The 27,198-nt window shown below is 45.1% G+C and overlaps 2 protein-coding genes and 1 pseudogene across 2 annotated transcripts; 2 read left to right on the top strand and 1 right to left on the bottom strand.

Annotated features, from left to right (window-relative positions):
• Nucleotides 1-1,114: 1,114 nt before the first annotated feature.
• LOC137302112 (ferritin heavy chain, oocyte isoform-like) lies at nucleotides 1,115-4,621 on the bottom strand. Its single transcript, XM_067971786.1, has 4 exons — nucleotides 4,439-4,621; nucleotides 2,792-2,938; nucleotides 2,054-2,179; nucleotides 1,115-1,623 (listed from the first exon to the last, which is right to left on the bottom strand). The coding sequence occupies exons 1-4, from the start codon at nucleotides 4,538-4,540 to the stop codon at nucleotides 1,471-1,473; spliced, it is 528 nt and encodes a 175-aa protein (XP_067827887.1). The 5' UTR covers nucleotides 4,541-4,621; the 3' UTR covers nucleotides 1,115-1,470.
• A 1,977-nt stretch (nucleotides 4,622-6,598) lies between these two features.
• Nucleotides 6,599-8,672, top strand: LOC137302111 (ferritin heavy chain A-like; annotated as a pseudogene).
• Nucleotides 8,673-11,326: 2,654 nt separating this feature from the next.
• Nucleotides 11,327-17,929, top strand: LOC137302110 (ferritin heavy chain, oocyte isoform-like). The gene is made up of 4 exons (XM_067971785.1): nucleotides 11,327-11,456; nucleotides 16,581-16,727; nucleotides 17,140-17,265; nucleotides 17,619-17,929. The coding sequence occupies exons 1-4, from the start codon at nucleotides 11,355-11,357 to the stop codon at nucleotides 17,772-17,774; spliced, it is 531 nt and encodes a 176-aa protein (XP_067827886.1). The 5' UTR covers nucleotides 11,327-11,354; the 3' UTR covers nucleotides 17,775-17,929.
• Nucleotides 17,930-27,198: the final 9,269 nt, after the last annotated feature.

Below are 27,198 nucleotides of genomic sequence, written 5' to 3'. Positions count from 1 at the left end.
ATACAGTGAGCGACAGTGGTGAACAGACTATCTGGTATTTCCTGGGTTTGGTAATCCCTTGTTTCAATGATTAATCTCTTGTACTTTTTGGACAGTCAAACACCAAGTGGAAAGAGTCGAGTGGTGAATTTTCTCATTAGAAAGGGGAGTTACTGATATTTCCCGAAATCCGGTCAGGGAAGGATGGGGCTCCGTGGATATTTTGTGTTCCAGATCACATCAGAATACTGTCGGATCAACAACAAACAGCAGGCTAAAAAATCAAAGGTGGAACCTAGTGAAGGAAAGATGAAGCAACGAAAAGTGGGGTCGATGGACTGATCTGATCATATGATCCCTGTGTGAGAATAACCTGAACATCACTGGTGCAAACTCAGTTAAAGCTTTAAACAGACCAAGTCGTTGGTGGTTGAGCCTTTAATTAGATGGCTCTATTCTCCAACTCTTCAGTAGACTTATAAGTGGCAGTTTTGGCAATTGGGATCTAGTGTTATTTGGTTCCAGGCCAAATAAGATTACACAAAGATTGTATTCGCAAGGAGAGGGTAATGGGGCAAGAACTGTTTAATGAAACAGAATCCAGCAAGGGAAACTGAGAGGGGCTCTGAGATTTGCAACAGCAAATGGAAGTATTTTAGAGGCTATGGGGTCCAGGATATTAAAGGTGCAGGAGGTGAACAGAGACTGGAAAATAAAAATTGAGATTGAAACAAATAGCAGGAGCTGGACCAAAGTTCTGCACAGGAAGAAAAAGATGGGCTGAAGAGAAGGAGGAAAGAGCCAGTTAACCCTAGCAGGAACAATTGGAGATTTGGTCTTACTTTGCTCCAGGATTTTTGTAACTACTTAAATTTGAATACCTGCTTCAGGGAACACTTCCCTCATGTCCTACAATGGACAAGTCAGCAGCAATGTGTGGGGTTGTTTATTCAGGAGGTTAACTACTGTAATCACCATTGATGCCCACATCCCATGAATGAATAGTAATAAAAAAATGCACACTCTCCAAAAGGGATTCAAGCCTATGTGGAGGAAGAGGTCTTACTGGAATCAGATTACATTTTAATCTCTACTACAGAACACCAAATATTGAAAGCTGTTCGGTACAAATCTAATTTTGGCCTGATGGCCATCCGAGGCTGCTACAAAACCAAATTAAGCCTTCTGGAGGGGAAGGGGTTAAAACATCCATGTGCCCAAACAAATCAGATTTTATCACGGTGACAACCTATTTCTTAGAATTTTTTTTTGTTTGACGCAAGGCCACGTGCATTGGTGTTAGAATGTGCTCAATTACTGAAGAAAAGGAACCAGCTCAACATCAAAATGTTTTATTTCAGCTGCAAGAACACTCAACTACAATGTTTGGAAGTTAATCTTAGACTTTGAATTCCATTCCCAGTTCAGAGAGATGGCAACATAAAACTTCAAGACACAAGTTGAATATCTGCAACATGGACAACAGTCCAGTCACTCCTCCCCCAGGGTGTGCTTGTCAAACAGGTACACTCCCATGCCATTCTCAGGGGCTCCCAGTCTCTTCAGGTTGGTGATGTGATCTCCAAGCTTCTTGATCATCTTCACTTGTTCATCCAAGTAGTGGGTCTCCAGGAAGTCACACAACTGGAAAGGGAAAAATCAAAATCAAGCTAGCTACTTGAATCATTAGGTTCCTTTAATCTCACTTCCCTACTGGGGAATACTCAAGGTCTCATTACAAAATATGGCCAAGAGACTACTAGATCTAACTCCTTGCCCTCCCAGCCACTGGTATTGAAAATAAATGCTGCCCTGCCCCAGTCACACACCTAAAGTCAGTATCCATTTGAAGGTTCCCTTCAAGCCCAAGATATCTCAACCCTTGAAACAGATTGATTTCAAGGACAGATTTTAATGCTCACCTTCAGTAGATTTAAAAAATCTCAGATTTAGAAATGGAAAGTATTGAGCTGCATTCAGTCTGATGTGATTTTAAAGGACAGTGCTAAATTACACAATCCCAAATTAAAAATAAACCCAAAAGCTAAATGCCACTGATGCATTAAGGACTTACATGAGGGTCTGTCCTCTCAGTGGACAGTTTGTGCAGATCCAGCAGACTCTGGTTCACATCCTTCTCCATCTGCAGAGCTCTCTGCATCGCCTCCAGACCATTGCCCCACTCATCCTGCTCTGGCTTCTGAAAAGGGAAGTCTTTCAAGTCACAAAATGCTCAAGCTCCCATCTGCATCCCATGCAGTATTAATCTCAAACTAGCCTGAAACAAGAGGATGACTGGAGAGTGGAAGAAAATTGATTTTTGCCCTGATGTTAGCAACAAGTACTCTGTTCAGTTATAATGTAGAACATGTGGCTCATTAATGAGAAAACATCTTCTCTGCTGTGGAGAAATTTTCCACATTCTGAAAGCTGGATAGAGGCTGCACTGGGGACCAATCATTCAATATGAAAATAAGCCTCAATAAATTACATTTGGTCCAGTCATGAACTCAACAACTGGCAGGTGGGTCATTAACCAGAGGACACACATTGAAGATAATGGGCAAAAGAACCAGAGGGAAGATAGAGATTTCATATATTAACAGTGAATTGTTACAATCTGGAATGAAATGCCTGAAAGGGAAGCAGATTCAATAGCAACTGTCAGAACAGATTTTTATGTATAGAATCATGAAAAGGAATAATTTACAGCTCTATGGGGAAAGAGCAGGGCACGAGGGACTAATTGGATATTCTTTCAAAGAGCCAGCACAGACACTATGAGCCAAATGGCCTGATTCTATGAACAAACCTTGATGTCCTCTAAGATGATTCGGCCTCCACGCTGATTCTGGAATTTCAGCAGTTTCTCAGCGTGCTCCCGTTCCTCATGTGACTGCTCCTTGAAGAACTCAGCAAAGTGACGCAGGGCAACATCATCCCGGTCAAAGTAATAGGACTGTAGGCACAAGAGTCAATTAAACAATCATACCAAATTAAGATAGAGAACAAACATCAGTACAGTGATTTCACCATGGATCAGGGAACCAAGGAGTTTGATCATTTTTAAAGAGTACTCATATTTCCTAACTCAGTTCACCTGGTGAAAGTAGACAACAGGTGGCCAGTGGAGAATGGAATCACCTCAGTCTTTGACCACACTGAGCAACTCAACTTAAACCCAAGCTTGAGCTACTTGGCCATTCAGGTACCTCCTGCCCACATCTCAATTTATACAAAGCATTAACCAGGAAGTCACATGACAGGTCCTCCTTCAGTGTTGGATACTGTGACCAAGGTGCCGAAAGCTACCTGTTCCACCACAAGTGATTCAGAAAGACCAGGGTGCACAATTAGTCAACTAACTCATGCAATGAGTCTCCTCCTTTTCGAGGGTCTGTGTACTAGATCAGAACTTGTGACATTCCAAGAAAATAAGTTGTAACAGAGACAAACAATGAGAGAGGATAAAACTCAAATTAGTTCAGATCACTAAATTTGGGAAAATTTAGATGTACATTTGACATCTGAAAAACTTTTCCAAATCAATAATCTGAACTCATCACAAACCCCCACCCCCTATTCACATGTCAAGGATCAGCACAGCCCAAGGAGGGCTGACCTGCTTCGTTCATGGTCTTGCCCAGTCCCATGTGGTCCAGGAGAGGGAGCATGCAGTGTCCACCAGTACACTCATTTGAGGCCATGACCAGTAGGCACCAGTGAAGAGTGAGATATAAATTTCCTTTTGCTCAAATTAGGCTTTATGTTCATTGCTTTGCAGCAATTGGGCACTTTCCTGATAACAACAGAGAGCAACCCAATGTCAGCCTTACTTGATTAAAAAAGGCACACATTTCTCCACTGTGTTCTATACATTCCATCAATTACAAGTTTCTTGCTATTGTACAGACAAGGGTTAAACTCCATCCCAAACCTGAACAAAACTCCCTTCATTAAGCAAGAAACTCCACCCATTTTGAAAATTCCCAATTTGATTTTAGAAACTTTGAGAAGTTCCAGCTTTTGGCTGGAAAATACAGGTTACAAGATCAAGAGTATGTAGCTGTGGCTAAGAATGCCCATGGATTTGTGTTTTGACTAAAGATTTCACCACAGGTGTTTCAAATACCCCAACTATGGGCAAGTCATCTGTAACTCAAAAGACACTCACTGGCCAATGTACTGAATAGGCTTTTTTTTTTGGGGGGGGGGGGGGGGGGGGTGGGGAATGCATTTCACAGTCTCAATGTAAACTCCAACATGGAAACTATATAAAAAAGGACCCAGACAATCCATTTGAAAGGATAATGAAACATCACAACGATAAAGATACTTAAAAGAAATATTAGAGCAGCAAATTCAATTATTTTACTGAATTTAAAAGGTTAATTCACTAGAATTCAGTAAGTCTACATTAGTTAATAAGACAAAATACCCAAAGAAACCCAAAGCTCACCATAGAAAGATAAACATAGGAGGAATAGAGCTCCATATTTATCTGCTTGTTGACACCATCCTCACACTCCTTGTGGTAATTCTGACACACTTGAGAAGCCATCCAAACTACTTTTTTTTAAATAGACCAGCAACTGACTATAAACAATATGAACATAAGGACCTCAAACCTAAGCTGCTATATTTATTCTTTCAGACCCAACCCATCTTTAACTACAGGATGTGACATCACTGATGATAAATGTTTGGCAGCCAATCAAATAACTGCTTTCTCATCACAGGAACGGAAAAAAACCCTAACCCCTCCCCCTGTAAAAAGTTGGGGGGGGCCGAAAAACACCAAAAAAAAAAGGAAAAACACACAAAAACCCAATATCTTCAGGATCCTCCTTTCATTCAATCACTTCTCTTGTTCTATTTCATAAGTTTCTTCACTTCATTTTAACCTGCTGTTTGTTTTTATTCTGTGACCTGTCTGTTTTTTAACCTCTCTTTCGAATGATTTCTCCCCCTGCTCCTCATTTGTTCTGTTCTTTTCTCCCCATCTCCCCCATTCCCCAGAATCCCACCCATTCCCATGTCCCCTTGTAACACTGTGCAGTCTGCAGCCTGTGTGTCCATGTCCCTGTGCTTCAGTCAGCCTGAGTCACTCTCTTCAATAAAAAATATTCCTTCCACTACGAGCATGCTATCCAGTCCCTCAGTGCCATTGTCTCAATGTTACTCTTTTAATTGAACAAGAAGGAGACACTGAGTTTCTCTTTTTTTCTAATGGGTCTTTGAGCCCCAGTGTCAGGAACCCCGAAAACCTATTCAAGTGCTGTAAGAATTTTTTCTTGTGGCACACCCAATCATAGCAATGAAACCGAATGAAACCAAAATGTCACTGTCGTAATCAACTATCCACTCCAGTCCCCGGTCTCAAACATAACGGCAGACACTCCGTGCTCCTTCTCCAGGGCCGCCCGGGCACGGAGAATGCTGCGGAAGAGAGACAGACAGTCGGAGCGACCGCCCCCCCCCCATAGGCCATGTCTAGCCTGGACCTGTAGATGGCCACCTTGGACAGGCCCAGGACCAGACCCACGAGGACTTCAGTCCCACGCTCCTGATCTTTGGCCACCCGTTGAGGGGAGTGGGGAGTTTGGGGGGGGGGGGGCGCAGGCAAGTCGGAGGACATTCTCATGGGTCTGGCCCTAGGCCTGTCCAAAGTGGTCATCTACAGGTCCAGGCTCGACCCGGCCCATGGGGACGGTCGCTCCGACCGTCTGCCTCTCTTCCGCAGCATTCTTCGCACCGCGATGGCCCTGGAGAGGGAGCACGCGGTGTCTGCCGGTACGTTTGAGGCTTTCCGCGACGGATGGGCACCGCAGGGATTGGAGTGCATCCTGGACCGAGATAATAAAATTATAATTTGACACTTATTTTTTTTTTGGATTTACTGCACATGAACACACCCTAACCCCCCCTTCTTATAAAAGGGGGGCCTAAAACACACAAAAAAAGCTGACTGCCCATATAAAAAAATTAAAATGATTATTTGACTCTGTTATCATTTAGTTTTTGGATTTTTAAAAAAAAATAAAGTTACATCCTGAACCTCCCTCCCTCAATCTCATAAAAGGGGATCGAAACATACAAAAAAAGTCAACCTGATTCAAAACAAATCTACTTAATTGAAAAAAAAATGTTCTGATTGGCCTTAAATACAATCTCGACTACGCCTCTTTCTTGATTGGTGTCCTCAGTGGGCGTAGAGCTCTGAATGGCTAGTGTGAGTTTTTACTCATCATCGGGAATGCCACGCCTTGTATTACAGGCAGGCTGACCCCAGACATACAAATAGAAGAGTTTGGGAATGCTCTGCGCCCGGGTGGCCCTGGAGATGGAGCACGCGGTGTCTCCTGGTACGCTCGAGGCTTTCCGCGACCGGGGGGCACCGCAGGGGCTGGAGTGCATCCTGGACGAGGATAATAAAGTTTTAATTTGAACACTTGGTTTTGGTTTGTTTGGGTTTTTAGTATTTAAGCACACCCCACCCCCCCCCCCCGCTTCTTATAAAAGGGGGGCCTAATAGGAAAAAGAAAAAAAAGAAAAAAAAAGAGTTTGGGAAGACGTTAGCCTGGTTCAGCTAGTTAAAATACCTTCTTAGACAGTTAGAATGGATTCCCAGGTGTGTTAGAACTATCACAAGGAGTGAGGATGGTGTCAACAAGCAGATCAATATGGAGCTCTATTCCTCCTATGTTTATCTCTCCATAGTGAGTCTTTTTTTTGGACCCTATTCAATCCCTCAATCTATGTACAGTGGGTGTATTTTTGAAACCTGTAATTGTGCAAGTTAAATTGAATTGTTATAAACAAACTGTCTCCCTGTTCCTTACAGTAATTGTACTACAGGCTGAGTTTCTTCAATCTCTGACTCACGTTCCTGGGCTCTGAGCTTCTTCAAATTTACTTTTGGAATACACTGCATTCAATGGGGGCATGATCCTGGTGAAAGCAATGTTATTATTGGTCCTTCACTAATTTCCAGATATACTATTGAGTGTCATAATTTCAAGTTAAGCAAGTATTGATTTGTGAGCATATTCAAGTAAAATTTTAATTAAAGCTGAATTGGTGATTATTTTCCATTGGCTAGCTTCCCAATTGCTGGGAATGAAATTATCCACCATCTTTACCAGATTAGTGAAGCAAGTTGGCCTGTGCTAGTTTTGATAACAATCTGCAGACCAGTTCAGTGAGCCAGAAAGCAAAATATTGAAGTTGGCTTCATGTACAATACCCATGATTGGTCTTTGAGATATCCAACTACTTTTGATCTCTCCACAGTCCTATTACTTTGACCGGGATGATGTTGCCCTGCATCACTTTGTCAAGTTCTTCAAGGAGCAGTCACAGGAGAAACATGAGGATGCTGAGAAATTGCTGAAATTCCAGAATCATCTTGGAGGATATCCAGGTTGGGTTCAGCAAACAAGTGGTCTTTTACATGGCACCACTTTGCTTGTTCCAATTTATATGGAATTTGCTTCACAGAAACAGGTCATTTGGTCCAACTGGTCTATGTTTATGTCCATGCTCCAGAAAAGCCTCCTCCCACTTTACTTGATCGAATGTGATCAGCATATCTTTCTATTTCTTTTGCACTCATGGACATGTCGAGCTCCCCTTTAAATGCATCGATACTAATTGTCATTAATTTGACTCTTGTGGTTGTGATGGCTTAATTCAGTAATTTTATATTCTTAACACAATTGGTTCATGGTAACATGGACTTTTACTTTTTCCACCCTATTTTCCTTCAATGCTTTCTGGTGTATTGTTCGTTTGTTTAATCCATTAAGTGAACTGGCTGAGACTTCCTTTTCAGAAGCCAGAGCAGGATGAGTGGAGCAATGGTCTGGAGGCGATGCAGAGAGCTCTGCAGATGGAGAAGGATGTGAGCCAGAGTCTGCTGGATCTGCACAAACTGTCCACTGAGAGGACAGACCATCATGTAAGTCCTTAATGCATCAGTGGCATTTAGCTTTTGGGTTTATTTTTAATTTGGGATTGTGTAATTTAGCACTGTCCTTTAAAATCACATCAGACTGAATGCAGCTCAATACTTTCCATTTCTAAATCTGAGGTTTTTTAAATCTACTGAAGGTGAGCATTAAAATCTGTCCTTGAAATCAATCTGTTTCAAGGGTTGAGATATCTTGGGCTTGAAGGGAACCTTCAAATGGATACTGACTTTAGGTGAGGGGCAGGGCAGCATTTATTTTCAATACCAGTGGCTGGGAGGGCAAGGAGTTAGATCTCGTAGTCTCTTGGCCATATTTTGTAATGAGACCTTGAGTATTCCCCAGTAGGGAAGTGAGATTAAAGGAACCTAATGATTCAAGTAGCGAGCTTGATTTTTATTTTTCCCTTTCCAGTTGTGTGACTTCCTGGAGACCCACTACTTGGATGAACAAGTGAAGATGATCAAGAAGCTTGGAGATCACATCACCAACCTGAAGAGACTGGGAGCCCCTGAGAATGGCATGGGAGTGTACCTGTTTGACAAGCACACCCTGGGGGAGGAGTGACTGGACTGTTGTCCATGTTGCAGATATTCAACTTGTGTATTGAAGTTTTATGTTGCCATCTCTCTGAACTGGGAATGGAATTCAAAGTCTAAGATTAACTTCCAAACATTGTAGTTGAGTGTTCTTGCAGCTGAAATAAAACATTTTGATGTTGAACTGGTTCCTTTTCTTCAGTAATTGAGCACATTCTAACACCAATGCACGTGGCCTTGCGTCAAACAAAAAAAATTCTAAGAAATAGGTTGTCACCGTGATAAAATCTGATTTGTTTGGGCACATGGGTATTTTAACCCCTTCCCCTCCAGAAGGCTTAATTTGGTTTTGTAGCAGCCTAGGATGGCCATCAGGCCAAAATTAGATTTGTACCTAACAGCTTTCAATATTTGGTGTTCTGTAGTAGAGATTAAAGTGTAATCTGATTACAGTAAGACCTCTTCCTCCACATAGGCTTGAATCCCTTTTGGAGAGTGTGCATTTTTTTATTACTATTCGTTCATGGGATGTGGGCATCAATGGTGATTACAGTAGTTAACCTTCTGAATAAACAACCCCACACATTGCTGCTGACTTGTCCATTGTAGGACATGAGGGAAGTGTTCCCTGAAGCAGGTATTCAAATTTAAGTAGTTACAAAAATCCTGGAGCAAAGTAAGACCAAATCTCCAATTGTTCCTGCTAGGGTTACCTGGCTCTTTCCTCCTTCTCTTCAGCCCATCTTTTTCTTCCTGTGCAGAACTTTGGTCCAGCTCCTGCTATTTGTTTCAATCTCAATTTTTATTTTCCAGTCTCTGTTCACCTCATGCACCTTTTATATCCTGGACCCCATAGCCTCTAAAATACTTCCATTTGCTGTTGCAAATCTAAGAGCCCCTCTAAGTTTCCCTTGCTGGATTCTGTTTCATTAAACAGTTCTTGCCCCATTCCCCTCTCCTTGCGAATACAATCTTTGTGTAATCTTATTTGGCCTGGAACCAAATAACACTAGATCCCAATTGCCAAAACTGCCACTTATAAGTCTACTGAAGAGTTGGAGAATAGAGCCATCTAATTAAAGGCTAAACCACCAACTACTTGGTCTGTTTAAAGCTTTAACTGAGTTTGCACCAGTGATGTTCAGGTTATTCTCACACAGGGATCATATGATCAGATCAGTCCATCGACCCCACTTTTCATTGCTTCATCTTTCCTTCACTAGGTTCCACCTTTGATTTTTTTTTAGCCTGCTGTTTGTTGTTCATCCGACAGTATTCTGATGTGATCTGGAACACAAAATATCCACGGGGCCCAATCCTTCCCTGACCGGATTTAGGGAAATATCAGTAACTCCCCTTTCTAATGAGAAAATTCACCACTCGACTCTTTCCACTTGGTGTTTGACTGTCCAAAAAGTACAAGAGATTAATCATTGAAACAAGGGATTACCAAACCCAGGAAATACCAGATAGTCTGTTCACCACTGTCGCTCACTGTATATACAACCAACACTACACACAGTGTTTGCCTCTCACCGCAATCCCTCCCAACACCAAACCCCCCCCACCCCCCCAAATCCCTTCAGCCAATGGTCCACAGTCTCTTCCCCGTGGAGTGCTCTGCATTTTATTGTTTGTAAAATGTCATGATGACAAAACAAGAACTCAACATGCCGTGGCCCCCTTCACTTTCCAGCCGATGTGTGTACAGATGCTCACTGACCCTAGAATTGATGGAGTATTGAAGGACTTGTGTTTAACACGTTCATCACACCCACTTTCCATTCGCCTGACTCGCTGTTGGTTGCTGTTCACAGGCTCTGATCTGTTTGGATGTTGCCTCAAACCCGCAGCTACTTGCCAAATAACCAACTCACGGATCCATCCAGAATTATTCAAAGACACTGACCCACAAACAACAATTAAACCTGTGGTTGTGGATCTTTCAACCGTCACGATCAGTGACCATAACCGATGGGATGGGGGCAGATCCACCAATTGACAATTTGGTCCATTATGGTCAAGTGCCCGGGTGGCCCCGGAGAGGGAGCATGTGGTGTCCACCGTTACGCTTGATGCCTTCCGCGACCGCTGGGCACCGCAGGGTATAGACTGTCTTTCAGACATCAATAATAGAATCCTGATTTAATTGGGAAAGTATCCTGTTGTTTTTGGTGGCACTTGATGCTTATTTTGGTATCTTTTCAGTTTGATTGGGCCATCCAATATTAGTGGTGCCCTGAGAGGGCCACTTGTGATGGTTTATGTTTGGTGACCCTGGGGCAACCCAGAGTCTCCCTTATTGGTCCATCAAAGAAAGGTCGATTATGGTCAAGAATATGGTCACGATCAGATTTTTTTTTCTTTGGAGTGTGGGATGGAAGAGCAGCCATGGTTTTTTTGCTTTTCCTATTTTTGTGTTTTAGGCCCCCCTTTCATAAGAAGGGGAGGGGGGGTTGGTTGTGTTTATGTGCAGTAAATCAATAAACCCAAAATAAGTGTCAAATTATAATTTTATTACATCAATCCAGGATGCACTCCAGTCCCTGCGGTGCCCACCGGTCACGGAAACAGATTTTACAGTTTGAGGAAAGTCAACGCAATTGGATCTTTATTGAATTGTCAGCCAATGATGCTCCTCCTTCAAAGTTCTGACTGGCTCTGGGTGTCATCTCCCCTCCTCCCTTTTCTTGATTGGTGTTCTGAGAGAGGATGTAATTTCTGATTGGGTATTGCCAACTGTCACTCATCATCTAGGCTGCCACGCCCAGGATTAACCAGCAGTATAAATATGGAGCTTTGGGTGGCTGTTTTTCAGTTTCTTGCTTCAATAGAGTTGTTTAGTTTTGTTAAAGTTAATTTAAAGATGGCTTCCCAAGTGTGTCAGAACTATCACAAGGAGTGTGAGGATGGTGTCAACAAGCAGATCAATATGGAGCTCTATTCCTCCTATGTTTATCTTTCTATGGTGAGTTTTGTTTCTTTGACCCCTTCACATTGGAGATTCTAATGTGACATTACAAAATTCTGTTTTCTCCAACTCATCTGTTGCCTTTTCTCTAATCTGCACCCCCCTCCCCCCAATTGATGGATGGTGAGTGTCTTTTTAAAGCTGTAATATAATGTGATTTATTGTACAGTCATTATCAAAATGTCTCCCTCTTCCTTGCAGTAGTTGCACCACATTCTATATCTTAAATCTCAATTGTTCACTTTCCTGGTGTCTGAGCTTTCTATTGAAGTTGTGTTTTGCAATACACTCTGCATTCAATGCCTGGGATTCATATTTCTTACCCTCCATTCTACATCTCTCCACAGTCTTTCCCCACATTCTCCTTGCAATGGCGGGGGGGGGGGGTCATAATCTTAAATTAGAGCTAGTCCATTTAGGAGGTAAGTGAGGAAGCACTTTTCCCCTCAAAGGTACTGGAAATCTAGAACTCTCTCCCTTGAAAGTCTGTGGATGTTGGGGATTAATTGGTGCTTTCAAGACTGAAATCTTTTGTTGGGTCAGGGTATTGAAGGATGAGTTGATGTACAGATCCATGTTCTAATTAAATCATTGAGTTGGCTCAAATGGCTGTATGTCCCACTTCTGTTTCTATGCTCTGAACCTTCACTTTTTAAGTACCAGCTTGTCCCTGTCTGTCTTCTCTCTCTGCCTTTGCTCTATTGGTGGTAGGGCCTTCAGCCATTTTGGTCCTACTCAGTGTAACTGTTAATCCCTTTGCCTTCCTACCTCTGTCTGTCTCTCAAAGCATTCAAATGCTAACAGTTTCTAGTCATGCAACTCTTACTGCTTGGTATCTGTTTCTCCTCTGAAATGCCTTGATGTTTAGTGTTGAAGGTGCTAAGTTAATGCTGTTTGTGGTAGTTGTAGAAAGGGGTTTGTTTCAAATTTCAGTCATGAAAAGGATGTAAGCTTTTAGAGTCATAGAGTCATGCAGCACGGATAGAGGCCCTTCGGCCCATCGTGTCCGTGCCGGCCATCAGCCCTGTCTGCTCTAATCCCATATTCCAGCATTTGGTCCGTAGCCTTGTATGCTATGGCATTTCAAGTGCTCATCCAAATGCTTCTTGAATGTTGTGAGGGTTCCTGCCTCCGCAACCCTTTCAGGCAGTGAGTTCCAGACTCCAACCACCCTCTGGGTGAAAAAGTTCTTTCTCAAATCCCCTCTAAACCTCCCGCCTTTTACCTTGAATCTATGTCCCCTTGTTATAGAACCCGCAACGAAGGGAAAAAGCTCCTTAGTATCCATCCTATCTGTGCCCCTCATTATTTTGTACACCTCAATCATGTCCCCCCTCAGCCTCCTCTGCTCCAAGGAAAACAAACCCAATCTTCCCAGTCTCTCTTCATAGCTGAAGCGCTCCAGCCCTGGTAACATCCTGGTGAATCTCCTCTGCACCCTCTCCAAAGCGATCACATCCTTCCTTTAGTGTGGCGACCAGAACTGCACACAGTACTCCAGCTGTGGCCTAACCAGTGTTCTGTACAGCTCCATCATAACCTCCTTGCTCTTATATTCTATGCCTCGGCTAATAAAGGCAAGTATCCCATATGCCTTCTTTACCACCTTATCTACCTGTTCCGCCGCCTTCAGGGATCTGTGAACTTGCACACCATCCCTCTGACCCTCTGTCTTGCCTAGGGTCCTCCCATTCATTGTGTATTCCCTTGCCTTGTTAGTCCCTCCAAAGTGCATCACCTCGCACTTTTCTGGGTTAAATTCCATTTGCCACTGTTCCGCCCATCTGACCAACCCATCTATATCGTCCTGCAGACTGAGGCTATCCTCCTCGCTATTTACCACCCTACCAATCTTTGTATCATCAGCGAACTTACTGATCATACCTTTTACATTCATATCCAAGTCATTAATGTAGACCACAAACAGCAAGGGACCCAGCACCGATCCCTGTGGTACCCCACTGGCCACAGGCTTCCAGTCACAAAAACAACCTTCGACCATCACCCTCTGCCTTCTGCCACTAAGCCAGTTTTGTATCCAAAGTGCCAAGGCACCCTGGATTCCATGGGCTCGTACCTTCTTGACCAGTCTCCTGTGCGGGACTTTATCGAAGGCCTTACTGAAATCCATGTATACCACATCCACTGCGTCACCCTCATCCACACGCCGAGTCACCCCCTCAACAAAGCCATGTTGACTATCCCTTGACAAAGCCATGTTGACTATCCCTGATTAATCCTTGCTTCTCCAAGTGGAGACTAATTTTGTCCTTCAGAATTTTTTCCAATAATTTTCCTACCACTGATGTTAGGCTCACTGGCCTGTAGTTCCCCGGTTTTTCCCTACTCCCCTTCTTGAATAATGGTATTACATTAGCGGTTCTCCAGTCCTCTGGCACATCCCCTGTGGCCAGAGAGGTTCTGAATATATGTGTCAGAGCCCCCGCAATCTCCTCCTTTGCCTCACACAGTAGCCTGGGATACATTTCGTCCAGGCCTGGGGATTTATCCATTTTTAGGCCTGCTAAAACCGCCAATACCTCCTCCCGCTCGATGTTAATATGTTCGAGTATATCACAGTCCCCCTGCCGTATTTCTATGTCTACATCGTCCTTCTCCATAGTGAAAACAGATGCAAAAAATTCATTTAGAACCCCTCCTACATCTGCCAGCTCCACACACAGATTGCCATTTTTGTCCCTAATGGGCCCTATTTTTTCCCTAGTCATCCTCTTACCCTTAATATACTTATAAAACATCTTAGGATTTTCCTTTATTTTGCTCGCCAGTGTTATTTCATGGCCCCTCCTTGATCTCCTAATTTCTTTAAGTATCCCCCTGCACTTTTTGTACTCCTCCAGGGCTTCCTCCGTCTTTAGCCTTTTGTATCTGCCAAAAGCCCTCCTTTTTTTTCCTAATCCATTCTCGTATATCCCCTGACATCCAAGGTTCCCTGGAGTTCTTGGAACCACCCTTGACTTTTACGGGAACATGTTGCCATTGTATGGTCTCAATCTCCCTTCTGAAAGACTCCCATTGCTCCGATGCGGATTTTCCTACAAGCAGCTGATCCCAGTCCATTTTGGCCAGATCCTGCCTTATCCTATTAAAATCGGCCTTCCCCCAATTTAGAACCTTTATTTCCGGCCCCTCCCTGTCCTTTTCCATGACCACCTTAAATCTCACCGAATTATGGTAACTGTCACCAAAGTGCTCACCTACTAGCACTTCTTCCACTTGGCCGGCCATATTCCCTAGAATTAGGTCCAGTACCGCCCCCTCTCTTGTAGGACTTTCTACATGCTGGCTCAAAAAGCTCTCCTGGATGCACGTTAAGAATTTTGTACCCTCTAAGCCTTTTACACTCTGAGTATCCCAGTTAATATTGGGGAAGTTGAAATCTCCCAATATTATTACCCTATTATTTGCGCAATTTTCTGAGATTTGCCGACATATCTGTTCCTCGATCTCCCCCTGACTGTTTGGGGGCCTCTAGTACACTCCCATCAAAGTGCTTGCCCCCTTTTTGTTTTTAAGCTCCACCCATATGGCCTCATTTGAGGAACCTGCTAATATATCATCCCTCCTTATGGCAGTAATTGATTCTTTAATTAATATTGCGACCCCCCCCCTCCTCTGCCTCGCCTGAAGATTCTGTACCCCGGAATATTGAGCTGCCAGTCTTGCCCCTCCCTCAACCATGTCTCTGTGACAGCAACAATATCATACTCCCATGTGTTTATCAACACCTTCAGTTCATCCTCCTCATTCGCAAGACTCCTTGCATTAAAATAGATGCCATCCAGCCTTGCCCTTGCATATTTGCCCTGTCTTCCAAGCTGACTTGTTTTTTTCTCTATTTGGCTGCACATCACCCCCTATTGTAGCTCCACTCTGTATCCCATCCCCCTGCCTTGTTAGTTTAAACCCCCCCCCCAACAGTGCCAGCAAACCTCCCCGCAAGGATATTTGTCCCGCTCTGGTTCAGGTGCAACCCGTCCGACTTGTACAAGTCCCACCTTCCCCAGAAGCAGGCCCAGTGATCCAGGAAACTGAAACCCTCCCTCCTGCACCAACTCTTTAGCCACGCATTCATCTGTTCTATCCTCCTATTTCTATACTCACTAGCCTGTGGCACTGGGAGTAATCCAGAGATGACAACCTTTGAGGTCCTGCTCTTTAATCTGCAACCGAGCTCCCTAAATTCTTGATGCAGGACCTCATCTCCCTTCCTACCTATGTCGTTGGTCCCAATGTGGACCACGACCTCTGCCTGCTCCCCCTCCCCCTTGAGAATGCCCTGTAGCCGCTCAGTGACATCCATGACCCTGGCACCAGGGAGGCAACAAACCATCCTGGAGTCACGTTTACGGTCACAGAAACGCCTGTCTGTTCCCCTTACGATAGAATCCCCTACCACTATAGCTCTTCCACTCTTTTTCCTCCCAGCCTGTGCAGCAGAGCTACCCCTGGTGCCAGGAAGTTGGCTGCTGCTGCCTTCCCCTGATAAGTCATCCCCCTCAACATATCCAAAGCGGTATATTTGTTTGAGAGGGGGACGGCCACAGGGGACCCCTGCACTGCCTGCCTGCTCTTCTTACTCTGCCTGGTGGTCACCCAATTACTTCCTGCCTGTACAACCTTTACCTGCGGTGTGACCATCTCACGAAACGTGCTATCCACGACGTTCTCAGCATCGCGAATGCTCCATAATGAATCCATCCGCAGCTCCAGTGCCGCAATGCGGTTTGTCAGTAGCTGCAGCTGGATACATTTCCCGCACACATGGTCGTCAGGGACACCGGAAGGGTCCCTGATTTCCCACATAGAGCTTTCTAGACATATAATTCAGTCTTGGGTGTGAAGATTAAAGTGAAATATTGTGTTGAGCATGTTCAAAGCTGAATTGGTAATTTTCCATTGGCCAGCTTCCCTATTGCTGGGAGTGAGATTATCTCACTACCAGGTTAGTGAAGCAAGTCAGCCTGTGCTAGTTTTCAGAACCATCTGCCTACAAGCTCAGTGAGACTTGAACCCTTGACAGAAAGCAAAATATTGAGGTTGGCTTTATGTACAATACCCATGATAATTCTGATACCCAACTACTTTTGATCTCACCAGTCCTATTACTTTGACCGGGATGATGTTGCCCTGCGTCACTTTGCTGAGTTCTTCAAGGAGCAGTCGCATGAGGAACGGGAGCATGCTGAGAAACTGCTGAAATTCCAGAATCAGCGTGGGGGCCGAGTCATCTTGGAGGATATCAAGGTTAGATTTAATGGAGTGGCCTTCTGAATGGCTCCCCTTAAATGGACAATTTTAAATATTTCTAAAGCAATTTGTTCTAATGCACATAATTACATAGAATGTCCAGCACAGAATCAGGACATTTAGCCCAACTGGTCTATGCTGGTGTTTATGCTCCACATGAGCTGCCTCCCACCTTCATCTTGCCCTATCATCACATCCATCTATTACTGTCTCCCTCAGTACTTCTCCTTAAAGACATTTATACTATTTGACTCGTGGTTGTGGTGGTGTAATTCTATATTCTTGGGACAATTGGTTCATGGCAACATGGACATCTGATTGCTTTTCACCCCTATTTTCCTTCAGTACTTTCTTGTGTATTTTGTTTAATCCATTAAGTGAACTGGCTGAGACCTGATTCCCTTTTCAGAAGCCAGAGCAGGATGAGTGGAGCAATGGTCTGGAGGCGATGCAGAGAGCTCTGCAGATGGAGAAGAATGTGAACCAGAGTCTGCTGGATCTGCACAAACTCTCCACTGAGAGGACAGACCCTCATGTAAGTTTTTAATGTGGGCCTTTGGGTTAGTTTGAGGTGGTGGAAATTTACTGTCCTTGAGCCTATTCAAAAGATCTTCATACCCAATAGCTTTGTTGGTGTCATGCTCAAATTTTATTGGGGAGGGGAGACAGGAAAGGGAGATTGCCCTACTGTCTGCATTAGAAGTAAATGTATCTGATCCCAGGATCTAAGCACTTAATAGAGCAAAGTTACTGTATAAAATGCATCAATCTAAAGTGCACCACTTGACTATCCTCCAGACCAAGAAGATTAAAATCCAAACCCTTGGAGAAGCTCAGATCTTCCTCCATCTCTTGCTGGATATAACTATTTTCCATCTTTTCTTCCAGTTGTGTGACTTCCTGGAGACCCACTACTTGGATGAACAAGTGAAGATGATCAAGAAGCTTGGAGATCACATCACCAACCTGAAGAGACTGGGAGCCCCTGAGAATGGCATGGGAGTGTACCTGTTTGACAGGCTCACCCTGGGGGAGAGTGATTGAACTGACTGCAGGGATAAAGCTTATTGTTCAGTACTCCTGTTTATAGTCTGAAGAACCCCTATCCTGTAGCAATGGTGACTTTGTACTAAGAGCTGTGAGACCTGGGCTCTTGATGTGAAATGTAATAGTAACTGGAAATAAACTGTTACAGAAGACTGGGTTTTGGCTCCTTATAAATTGAGTGATTGCTTATTTTTCAGATTAACATAATTCAGCTGTTGTAACAAATTACATTGGGCTATGTATTGGCTTTGGGGTGAGATTCTGCCCATGACATTTTTTCTTCTGGGGTCATATCAATGTAGTGACTTGGGTGTTGAGGGCCAATGTGTCTGCCTTGAGTGTAAATTGTATTTATGCAGTAAAATGATTACTGCTGATTTCAATGCAAAGAACAATACAGTAATGAGTTACTGTTCCTATTAGTACTGCATATTATCAACTGTTTAACTCATTAATGATGCAAAATCAGTTGCTGTAACATTTTGTTCCAATAAAACACAAGGAAAGTGAACTAGTAATTTCAGTCCAATAGGCAATTTTTTTAAGAATAGTATCTGCCTGGGGAAGAACAATCCAGATGCTTTTTTTTCCAAAGATGCTACAGACCTCAGTAGGTAGTTGGGGTAGCTTATGAAATCACTCACTATTACTCCTAATAAACTGTTTGTTTGGAGTCAAATAGGTCTTATAGGGGGGAGTGCAGGTTCCCTGTTTGTCTATTTCCCTTCATTTTCATCTTCTGCCCCCCCCCCCCCCAACCCCCTCTTAATCTCCCCTATGAATAATAGATTGGGTATGGTACAGAAAAAATACCTCGAACTAAACTCCAGCAAACAAAATCTTCCTTCTGGGAGACGTAGTAAATGCACTAAACAACTAACTTGAACCATTAAGTTGAATAGATAAGGCTCCTAAACTCTTCCATACCACTACTGTTCCATCAATTCATAAACCCAATATAAGCAGCTCATCCATAAATCTATCAATTTGTATTTATCCCATTGTGCAGTTAATACTAGATTACAATTCTAAATTCTACTGGATCACCATTTCATTTAAACCAAGTTAAATAGATATTTTGCTTGAAACTCCACATCCCAATGCCATCAATTCATAAACACAATACAACCAGCTCCTCCATAAATGTGTCGATTTGCCTATAGTCCTATTGTGTGTTCCATACCAAATTGTAATCAACCTTTCCAAATCCTATGGGTTCTCCTTCACCCCTATGAATGGATTCAAATGTTGATGCTCTAGCTGTAATTATCCAGTGTTTCCAAGTGAAGTTTAGGAACTTGTGACTTGCACTGGGTGTGATAGAATTGCCGTCTTCAGTCAGTCCATGTTAATATCTTTATATTGATGGAGTAAATAAGGGGAAACTGATTCCAGTCGCAGACCGGTTAGTAACCAGCAAACACAGATTTAAGGTGATTGGTAAAAGAACCAGAAGTGACACGAAACTTTTTTCAGTGTTCTGATCTGGAATGCATTGCCTCATCGGGTGGTGGAAGCAGATTTAATAACTTTCAAAAGGAAATTGGATAAATACTTGAAGGGGGAAAGAGCAGGGGAGTGGGACTAATTGGATAGCTCTTTCAAAGAGGCAGCATAGGCACAATGGGCTGAATGGCTTCTTTCTGTGCTGTAATAGTAGGATATTCTGATCTCTAAAGGCACTTTTGAGATATCAATGTCACCACATTTCATACGTTGTTGAGCCATAATTTTACGAGTCAGTGTGGATTATCTGGTAGCTTTGACTGCTGCATAGTTCGCACCTTTGAGGTGTGGTCCCTGTTGTAAGGTAAGAAATGCGGCAGTCAATTTGCCTCCAGCAAGGACCCAAAAACAGCAATGAAATATTGACCTGATAATCTGTTTTAGTGATGTTAGTTGAGGGATAAATATTGGTCCAGATATTGGGGAGAACTCCGCTGCTCTTCCTCGAAATAGTGCTGTGGGATATTTTACGTCCACCTGAGAGAGCAGATGAGGCCTCGATTTAATATCACATCCAAAAGACGGCACCTCCGACAGTACAGCACTCCCTTAGTCAGCCTAGATTATGTGCTCAAGTCTCTAGATAATGACTTGAACCCACAATCTTCTGACTCTGAGGTGAGAGTGCTGCCACTGAGCCACAGCTGACACAAATGGAGATGTTTGTGTGGGTGACATTGCATTCAGTAATCTTCACTGCCTCTCATTCTCGCTGAATATCCTGAATTTTACCAAACAACATTTCATGAGAATCAAAACTAAAAATGACACATCCCACAATGCTTTGCCCAGTTGATGCCCCCATGCTGCCAATCCTCAGACACACCCATTCTCTATATTAGAACTGGGGACGATTCACACCATCCATGGGATGGAATTTCCATTTCTCTGACCAATGGATGGTTTGCAAATTCACTCAAGACAACTTGATTGCTTTGAATATTGTCTCAACGTCACAATCACTAACAAGTAATAAACTTGACCAGATTATGAAAAGCCACTTCAGTGAAAATATCAAATTATTATCAAATAATTCAAAGTTATGATTCCAAGCGATTGAAACAAAGAGAAACTTTCAGATTTTTTTTTTCTTTTTTTCACTTTCAGATTTTTTTTTTTCCTTTTTTATTTTTTTTTATTTTGTTAGGCCCCCCTTTTATAAGAAGGGGGGTGTGGGGTGTGCTTAAATACTAAAACCAAACAAACCAAAACCAAGTGTTCAAATTAAAATTTTATTCTCCTCATCCAGGATACACTCCAGCCCCTGCGGTGCCCACCGGCCGCGGAAAGCCTCGAGCGTACCGGCAGACACCGCGTGCTCCATCTCCAGGGCCACCCGGGCGTGGAGCATTCCGCGGAAGAGAGGCAGACAGGCCGAGCGACCGCCCCCACGGACCACGATCATCCTAGACCTGTGGATGGCCACCTTGGACAGGCCCAGGAGCAGGCCCACGAGGACGTCCACCGACCTGCCCGCTCCCCTCCTCACCGGGCGGCCAAAGATCAGGAGCGTGAGACTGAAATGCAGCCAGAACTTGAGGAGCAGCCCCTTCAAATAATCAAACAGGGGCTGCAGTCTCGCACACCCAGTGTACAGATGGAACACGGACTCCTCCAGGCCGCAGAAATCACAAGCGGCCTGGGTGTCCGTGAAATGGCGTAACCGCCGGTTGCACGCGACTGCTCCGTGCGCCACCCTCCACCCCAGATCCCCAAAGTAACACGGGAGGATCCCTGTATAGAGAGCCTCCCACTGGGGACCCCCGTCTCCGCCGGACGGCAGGATGGTACGCCAGGGCGTGTCCGGCCGAGAGACGAGGGCGAGGAAGTGGATGGTGTGCAGGAGCAGCCCGTACAGGAAATCCCTTCGCGCAGTGTGAAACGGCACGGAGGGAATTTCCGAGAGACGACTCAAGTTGTGAGGCGCGGCCCCCCGAGGGAGGTTCCGGGGTTTGGCGCCGAGGAGGAACTCCGTCCGAACGGGGGTCAGGTCGGACGGGATGGCTCCGCACGCCTGAGCCGCCTCCACATCCCGAGTGGAGTCAGGGCCGAGCGCCGATTTCAACGCCCGGACGGCGATGGCCGCGTCCCCGGCACGCCACGAGGACATCCGTGCGGCGAGCGCCCACGGCTCCAACCAACCCGACCCACCGCCATCCAGGACGTCCCTGACTCTGGTCACCCGACCGGCCACGGCCCTCCGCACCGACAGCCGCGAGTGGCCGAAGCCGATATCGCGGAGGAACGGATTCCCGAGCAGCGGCTCCTGCAGGACGGCCGCTACCCCTGACGGGCGAGAGCTCCGACCGGAGGCGACCATGTTCCAGACCCTGAGCAGATCCTGGTAAAAGACAGGCAGCTCCTGCAAAGACATGCGGCCGCCCACCAGCGAGACGAACAGGAGCTGCGTGTCGTAGTTCAGGCCGTGCAGCCGGCGGAAAAAATACGTCGCCAGCGCACGCCATCTAAGAGGACGCTCAATGTACAGGTATCGCCGCAGCGTCCGAAGGCGGAAAGTTGCCACCTGGGTGCGGACGCACACCAGCCCCTGACCGCCCTCCCTAAGCGGGAGACTCAGGACCGTGGCAGCGACCCAGTGTATCCCTCTGGCCCAGACGAAGTCGACAAACTTCCTCTGAATCTTGGCGACAAACTCGTGGGGTGGGGTCAAAGTGACCAACCGGTACCACAAGATGGCGGCCACCAGCTGGTTTATGACCAGCACTCGACCCCTGTAGGATAACACTCGGAGCAGTCCTGTCCAGCGCGCCAGGCGAGCGGCGACCTTGGCCTCCAGCTCTTCCCAGTTCGCCGGCCAGGCTTCCTCGGCCGGGCCGAGGTAGACTCCCAGGTACCGGAGGTGCGTGGTACTCCAGGCGAAAGGCCTGAGCTCCTCCGGCAGGGAGTCCACCCGCCACTGACCCATCAGAAAACTAGACGAAACTGGAGTGCATCCTGGATATCCACAGGTCCAGGATGCTCGCGGTCCGTGGGGGCGGGCGCTCGGCCTGTCTGCCTCTCTTTCGCGGGTTGCTCCGCGCCCGGGTGGCCCTGGAGATGGAGCACGCGGTGTCTGCCGGTACGCTTGAGGCTTTCCGCGACCGGTGGGCACCGCAGGGGCTGGAGTGCATCCTGGACGAGGAAAATAAAATTTTAATTTGATGCCTGGTTTCGTTTTATTTGGTTTTTAGTACTTAAGCACACCCTACACCCCCCGCCGCTGTTATAAAAGGGGGGCCTAAAAAACACAAAAAAAAAGAAGAAAAAAAAGGGTGCTCGTTGGTGGGTAAAGTGATAGTTGAGTTATTTGGTATCATGGGGGATTTTGTAGTGAGAGGTTTGTTCCCAGTGCTGGTGTTCGTTGGAGTGGTTTGTTGCTCTGATATTTGGCAACAGTTTGGAGGCCAGAGATTTCCATGGAGAAGAGTAAAACCCACCCCTGTGCCCCAGAGAGTCCCTCCTCCTGTCCCTCCCTTTGGTTCCCATTTCAGTGTGTCTGAGGGGAGAAGTCTGTCTCCACTGCAGACTGTGATGGTGCAGTGTGGAGAGCAGAACCTGCTGGTGAGGGGAGACATGGATTTATTTAGAACCAGGCACCTGATTAAAGCTGCTGACCTGACCCTGGGGACAGCAGGTTGTCGGCCAACTGGGATCTACTCTCAGAACCACACTGTCCTCTTTGACTATGGGCTCCATGAATGTGGCAGCAGATTGCAGGTAATGTGATTCCTCAACTCTTGTTCCAATTTCACTGTGAAGATTACTGCCCACTCTGAACTCATTAACATCGGGTGAAACTCCAGCCACTGAGGAGATCCCTGAATGAAATCTGTGTATAAATTTGTGCCCACTGTGAAGTATCACCCTGTGTGAAACTACTTCTTTATGTTGACATGTCAATCTTCGCTTTATATTTAAAAAGAACTTCAACTTGTCACTGAGGGACTGCATCTTTCTTAAATGGGTCATTACGACTCTCTAACTCTGAGATTCAACTCTATTGACCTTGAACCTTCACCTGCATTTCTCCAAACCACTCTGTTCTTTTGTGCCTCAATTGATTTATCTTTTCCGTTCCTTCCTGTGGATATTCAGGCCTGTTGCCTCAACTTGTGGTCAATGAATGTTCAGTGTGGAAGTTCCTGTTGAGACTTCCCTTGAAAGATGAAACAAGTGGAACAATAATTGGGATACAGTGTATTAAAGGGGAACTCCACTTTTGGTTGTTACACCTGCCAATACCATTGATTCCACGGACACAGATGAGATTTAAAAGTGGTGTTGTGTTTTGTGCTCCATATCAGGGGTAACTTGAGCCCCTTAAGGTGAAAGCTCTAATCTATATGGGAAAGAATGCTCATCAAATCTGGCAGTGCCAATCATTTCAGGGGTTTCTGACTGCAGGCCTGAAGTTCCCTGTCACAGAAGGTGGACTGAGCAGAGTAACAGAGGCTGCTCCAGGCAACTTCTACCAATGGTGGAGCTACTTCAATCATGTGTCATTGAGGAGCAGCTGAAACCCCTTAAACTGCTGCTTAACAGGGCAGGAAAATGACCAGAAATAGCTTTTGTTCACTGAGACCATCTCTTCATTCCTCAACCTGATGTCTTTCAGATGGCTGGCGATTTCCTGGTCGACACCACCCACCTGAACCACACCCCAAATGCTCGTGGATCTGTTATTGTGAGAACTAATGGAGCAGTCATTCCCATTGAGTGCCACTATTTTAGGTAAGAATCTTTACTCTATTGCAAATAAGGTCTACAGCAGGTGCAGTTCTGTGAAGTTGTCCTGAAATTACTGTACTGTCCTTTCAGGAAGGGCAATGTGAGCAGTGACCCTATCAAGCCCACCTGGATCCCATTCAGCTCTACCAAGTCTGGAGAAGGGCTTCTGTCATTCTCACTGCGTCTTATGAACGGCATGTGATCGGTGGATGGGGAGTGCTTTTCTGTGGTCTCCCACTGGGAGTTACGCCCACTGTCTCCAACCCTTTTCCTCTTGTACTTCAGATGACTGGCTTACAGAGCGCACCTCGACTGTCTACTACCTGGGTGACCTCATTCACATTGAGGCCTCTGTTTCGATGACCAACCACATGCCCTTGAAGCTCTACATTGACAGCTGTGCAGCTACATTGAGCCCAGACAAGGATTCCACCCCAAGATACATCATTGACTCCCATGGGTAAGGAGCTCTCTGCTTTCTCCAGCTGGTTCTGTCTCAATCGGTTCACTTAATTCACTTTGTCCCTTTTTAAATCTTTCTTCAGTTGCCTCCTGGACAGCAAAGCTGAGGACTCCTTTTCAACCTTTGTGTTGCCAAGAGGTGAACGTGAGCTGGACAAACTCCAGTTTGATCTGGATGCGTTCCGCTTCTTTGGAGATGACCGTTCCTTGGTAAGAGGAAGCCAAACATTGGGGTTCCCCATGTTGGGAGGAGGTCACTAAATAACAACTTGTATTGAATGTGTCCCTCAGATTTTCATCACCTGTCACCTGAAAGTTGCTGCAGTGGATCGGAGAGATTCAATGAACAAAGCTTGTACTTTCCAGAATATGTAAGTTCCCTCTCTCTCACTCAGGGATGTGTTATATTAAAGGGTGATGGACAACATGGTTGATAAACTGATTCTCTGGTTGAGCTGGACCCCATTGGAAGAATCGACCAATGACGTGTGTGCCTGTTGTCATCTGGGCAACTGCAGTGCCAGGAGGGAATTCCGACTTGATTCCAGAGGAAGGAGGGATCTTGTATCTGGACCTGGTAGGACATTGATCCTCTTGATTGTTGGAGGTCACCCTTTACCCTCTAACTGGAATGTTTGATATTGCAGAGAGTGATGCTGAGTTGAAGTGGGAGGGTGAGGCCTCACTTGGACCCTTGGTCATTCTGGATCCTCATGTGACAGACCTGGCAACTGAGCCCCTTAATGATGTTGAGCAAAGGATGCAGGAGAGGTCTCCAGGTGGTGAGTTGGCCGACTGCTAGTTTCCATTTTCCCCTCAGTATTTCCTTCACTAACCATTGGTTTCTTGTTGCTTTATAGGTGTGGCGTCTGAGGTGGTCCTGATCTTGGCCCTGACTGTGAGCGCTGTCTCTCTGATCTCTGCTTCTTGGATTGCCTTGTTCCTGAACAGGAAACACAAGCAAACCCAGTTTAACTAGTTATCAAATGACCAATAAAGCAGTGACCACTTGTATCTTCTCATGGCTGGTTGCTCATTTCTCACTGTCTCCAGTCAACGACACAATGAGTGCTCAATACCGTGTTAGTAACACACTGCACTCCTCCGTCAGTTCCTCCTGTTTGTGAAATGGGTTGAAATGGGTCCATGTAACTAGTGGCAGAATGGCTGGTAATAGTGTATCCAGGCCCAGTCCAGGGATGGCTGCAACAATGGGTGAAGGCTTGCCAGGCCCTCATTGTGCAGGTCAATGAGCTCTGAAGGGACAGTGGGACTGGCCTGAAGTACTGGTGCTGGGTGGTTGACTGCCCAATCATTCCCTTGGTGCTCTGTGGCCATTGATCACTCGAATCCGCACATGGGCTCCAAACTCCTAAACTTTCCCATTTGGAGCTAATTGTCCAAACACCAATAGGATTGAAAGTGGGTGGACTTGAACTCTCTTCCAAGATTGAAGATCTCTGCCCCTGGTGTGAAGATCTTTGTTTTGTTGGGCTGGGGCTCCAAGTAAATTTCCAATGCCCAGTGTAATGATTAATGTTCACAGGGGGCAATGTTGTGCTCATTGGTTACAGGCACAGAGTGCGAGGGACGGGGAGCCCAGCGGTTGTGATTTACCTCTGTTGGATTTGAATTTCACCTGTCTTCTCGTGAGCACAGATTGAAGTTTCGTTATCCTCAGCTTCCCCTCACGGCAGGCCCTCAGGATTGTATTGTAAGTAGTTAGTCCTATTTTTCAGATTACGTTATTGTTTATCATTCACTATATTTGAGGGGTGGCAATAGGAACAGGAGTTGGCCATTTAGCCCCTCTCGCCTGGTCCACCATTCAATGAGATCATGGTTGATCTGTGACATAACTCCATATACCTGCCTTAGTCATATCCCTTACCTTTTTGATTAACAAAATTTTAACCTGAGATAATAGATTTAACAATTGAGCTAGCATCAACTGCCATTTGTGGAAGAGTGTTCCTAACTTCTCCCACTCGTTGTGTGTAGAAGTGTCTCTTAACTTCATTCCTGAAAGTCCTAATTCGAACTTCGAGGTTATGTCCCCTGGTCGTTAAACTGGCTGTGTCTTTATAACTTTACAGTGAATTGGGTACAATCCATGTCTGGGACAACCTTGCCTTTGAAATACTGAAATTTGTTCATAAAATGTTCAGATTTAATAAGAGCATATTTGGTTATCTTTACTGAGCTGGGTTTTTCTTTTTGGTAAATCAGACATTCAGGGGGTCTATTAAACAGGATGGGAGCTGTTAGCAGTAAACACCCTCTTCAGACAACATTCTTTGGCAGGTGGAAACCACTTCTCCATTTAAATCAAATCATAGTAATATTTTACTTGAGCTATAATCACTGAAGTTTAGTGTTTAAACATAGCAGGAGATCCAGGCTCGTTCTGTTGCAGCAGAATCACAATAAGTTAGTGGGAACTTTTAACAATAGCAATTCATTTCTGCTCAATACACACAAGGTGATTTTTCTTCCAGTGGAAACTGCAGTCAGACGGCCCCTCCTCACTTTCACTCTGAGCTTCCTCACTATTGATGAATAATGTTAGGAAACATTAAACCCAATAGATGACAATACATTGCAGTGTAGTGTAGGGCCATCCTACCCTCTTCTGACTGTTGTCTGATTCACATGTAAACATTTCAGGGAGGCTTTACGAACTGGATATACTGGCCAGGACACCAGGAGAACTACTTTGGGGTAT

The sequence above is a fragment of the Heptranchias perlo genome, chromosome 35 (genome assembly GCF_035084215.1).
Source record: "Heptranchias perlo isolate sHepPer1 chromosome 35, sHepPer1.hap1, whole genome shotgun sequence".
In the NCBI taxonomy this organism is placed as follows: domain Eukaryota; kingdom Metazoa; phylum Chordata; class Chondrichthyes; order Hexanchiformes; family Hexanchidae; genus Heptranchias; species Heptranchias perlo.
Note: the sequence above shows the minus strand (reverse complement) of the source record. Positions and strands in the feature narration are given on the sequence as shown.

Excerpts from the sequence above, each read along its gene's own strand:
- LOC137302110 (XM_067971785.1), top strand. The coding sequence starts at position 11,355 with ATGGCTTCCCAAGTGTGTCAGAACTATCACAAGGAGTGTGAGGATGGT. Across the intron at positions 11,457-16,580 it reads CCTATGTTTATCTTTCTATG|TCCTATTACTTTGACCGGGA; the intron begins GTGAGTTTTGTT and ends TGATCTCACCAG. Across the intron at positions 16,728-17,139 it reads TCATCTTGGAGGATATCAAG|AAGCCAGAGCAGGATGAGTG; the intron begins GTTAGATTTAAT and ends TTCCCTTTTCAG.
- LOC137302112 (XM_067971786.1), bottom strand. The coding sequence starts at position 4,540 with ATGGCTTCTCAAGTGTGTCAGAATTACCACAAGGAGTGTGAGGATGGT. Across the intron at positions 2,939-4,438 it reads CCTATGTTTATCTTTCTATG|TCCTATTACTTTGACCGGGA; the intron begins GTGAGCTTTGGG and ends TTGTGCCTACAG. Across the intron at positions 1,624-2,053 it reads CTGAGAGGACAGACCCTCAT|TTGTGTGACTTCCTGGAGAC; the intron begins GTAAGTCCTTAA and ends TTCCCTTTCCAG.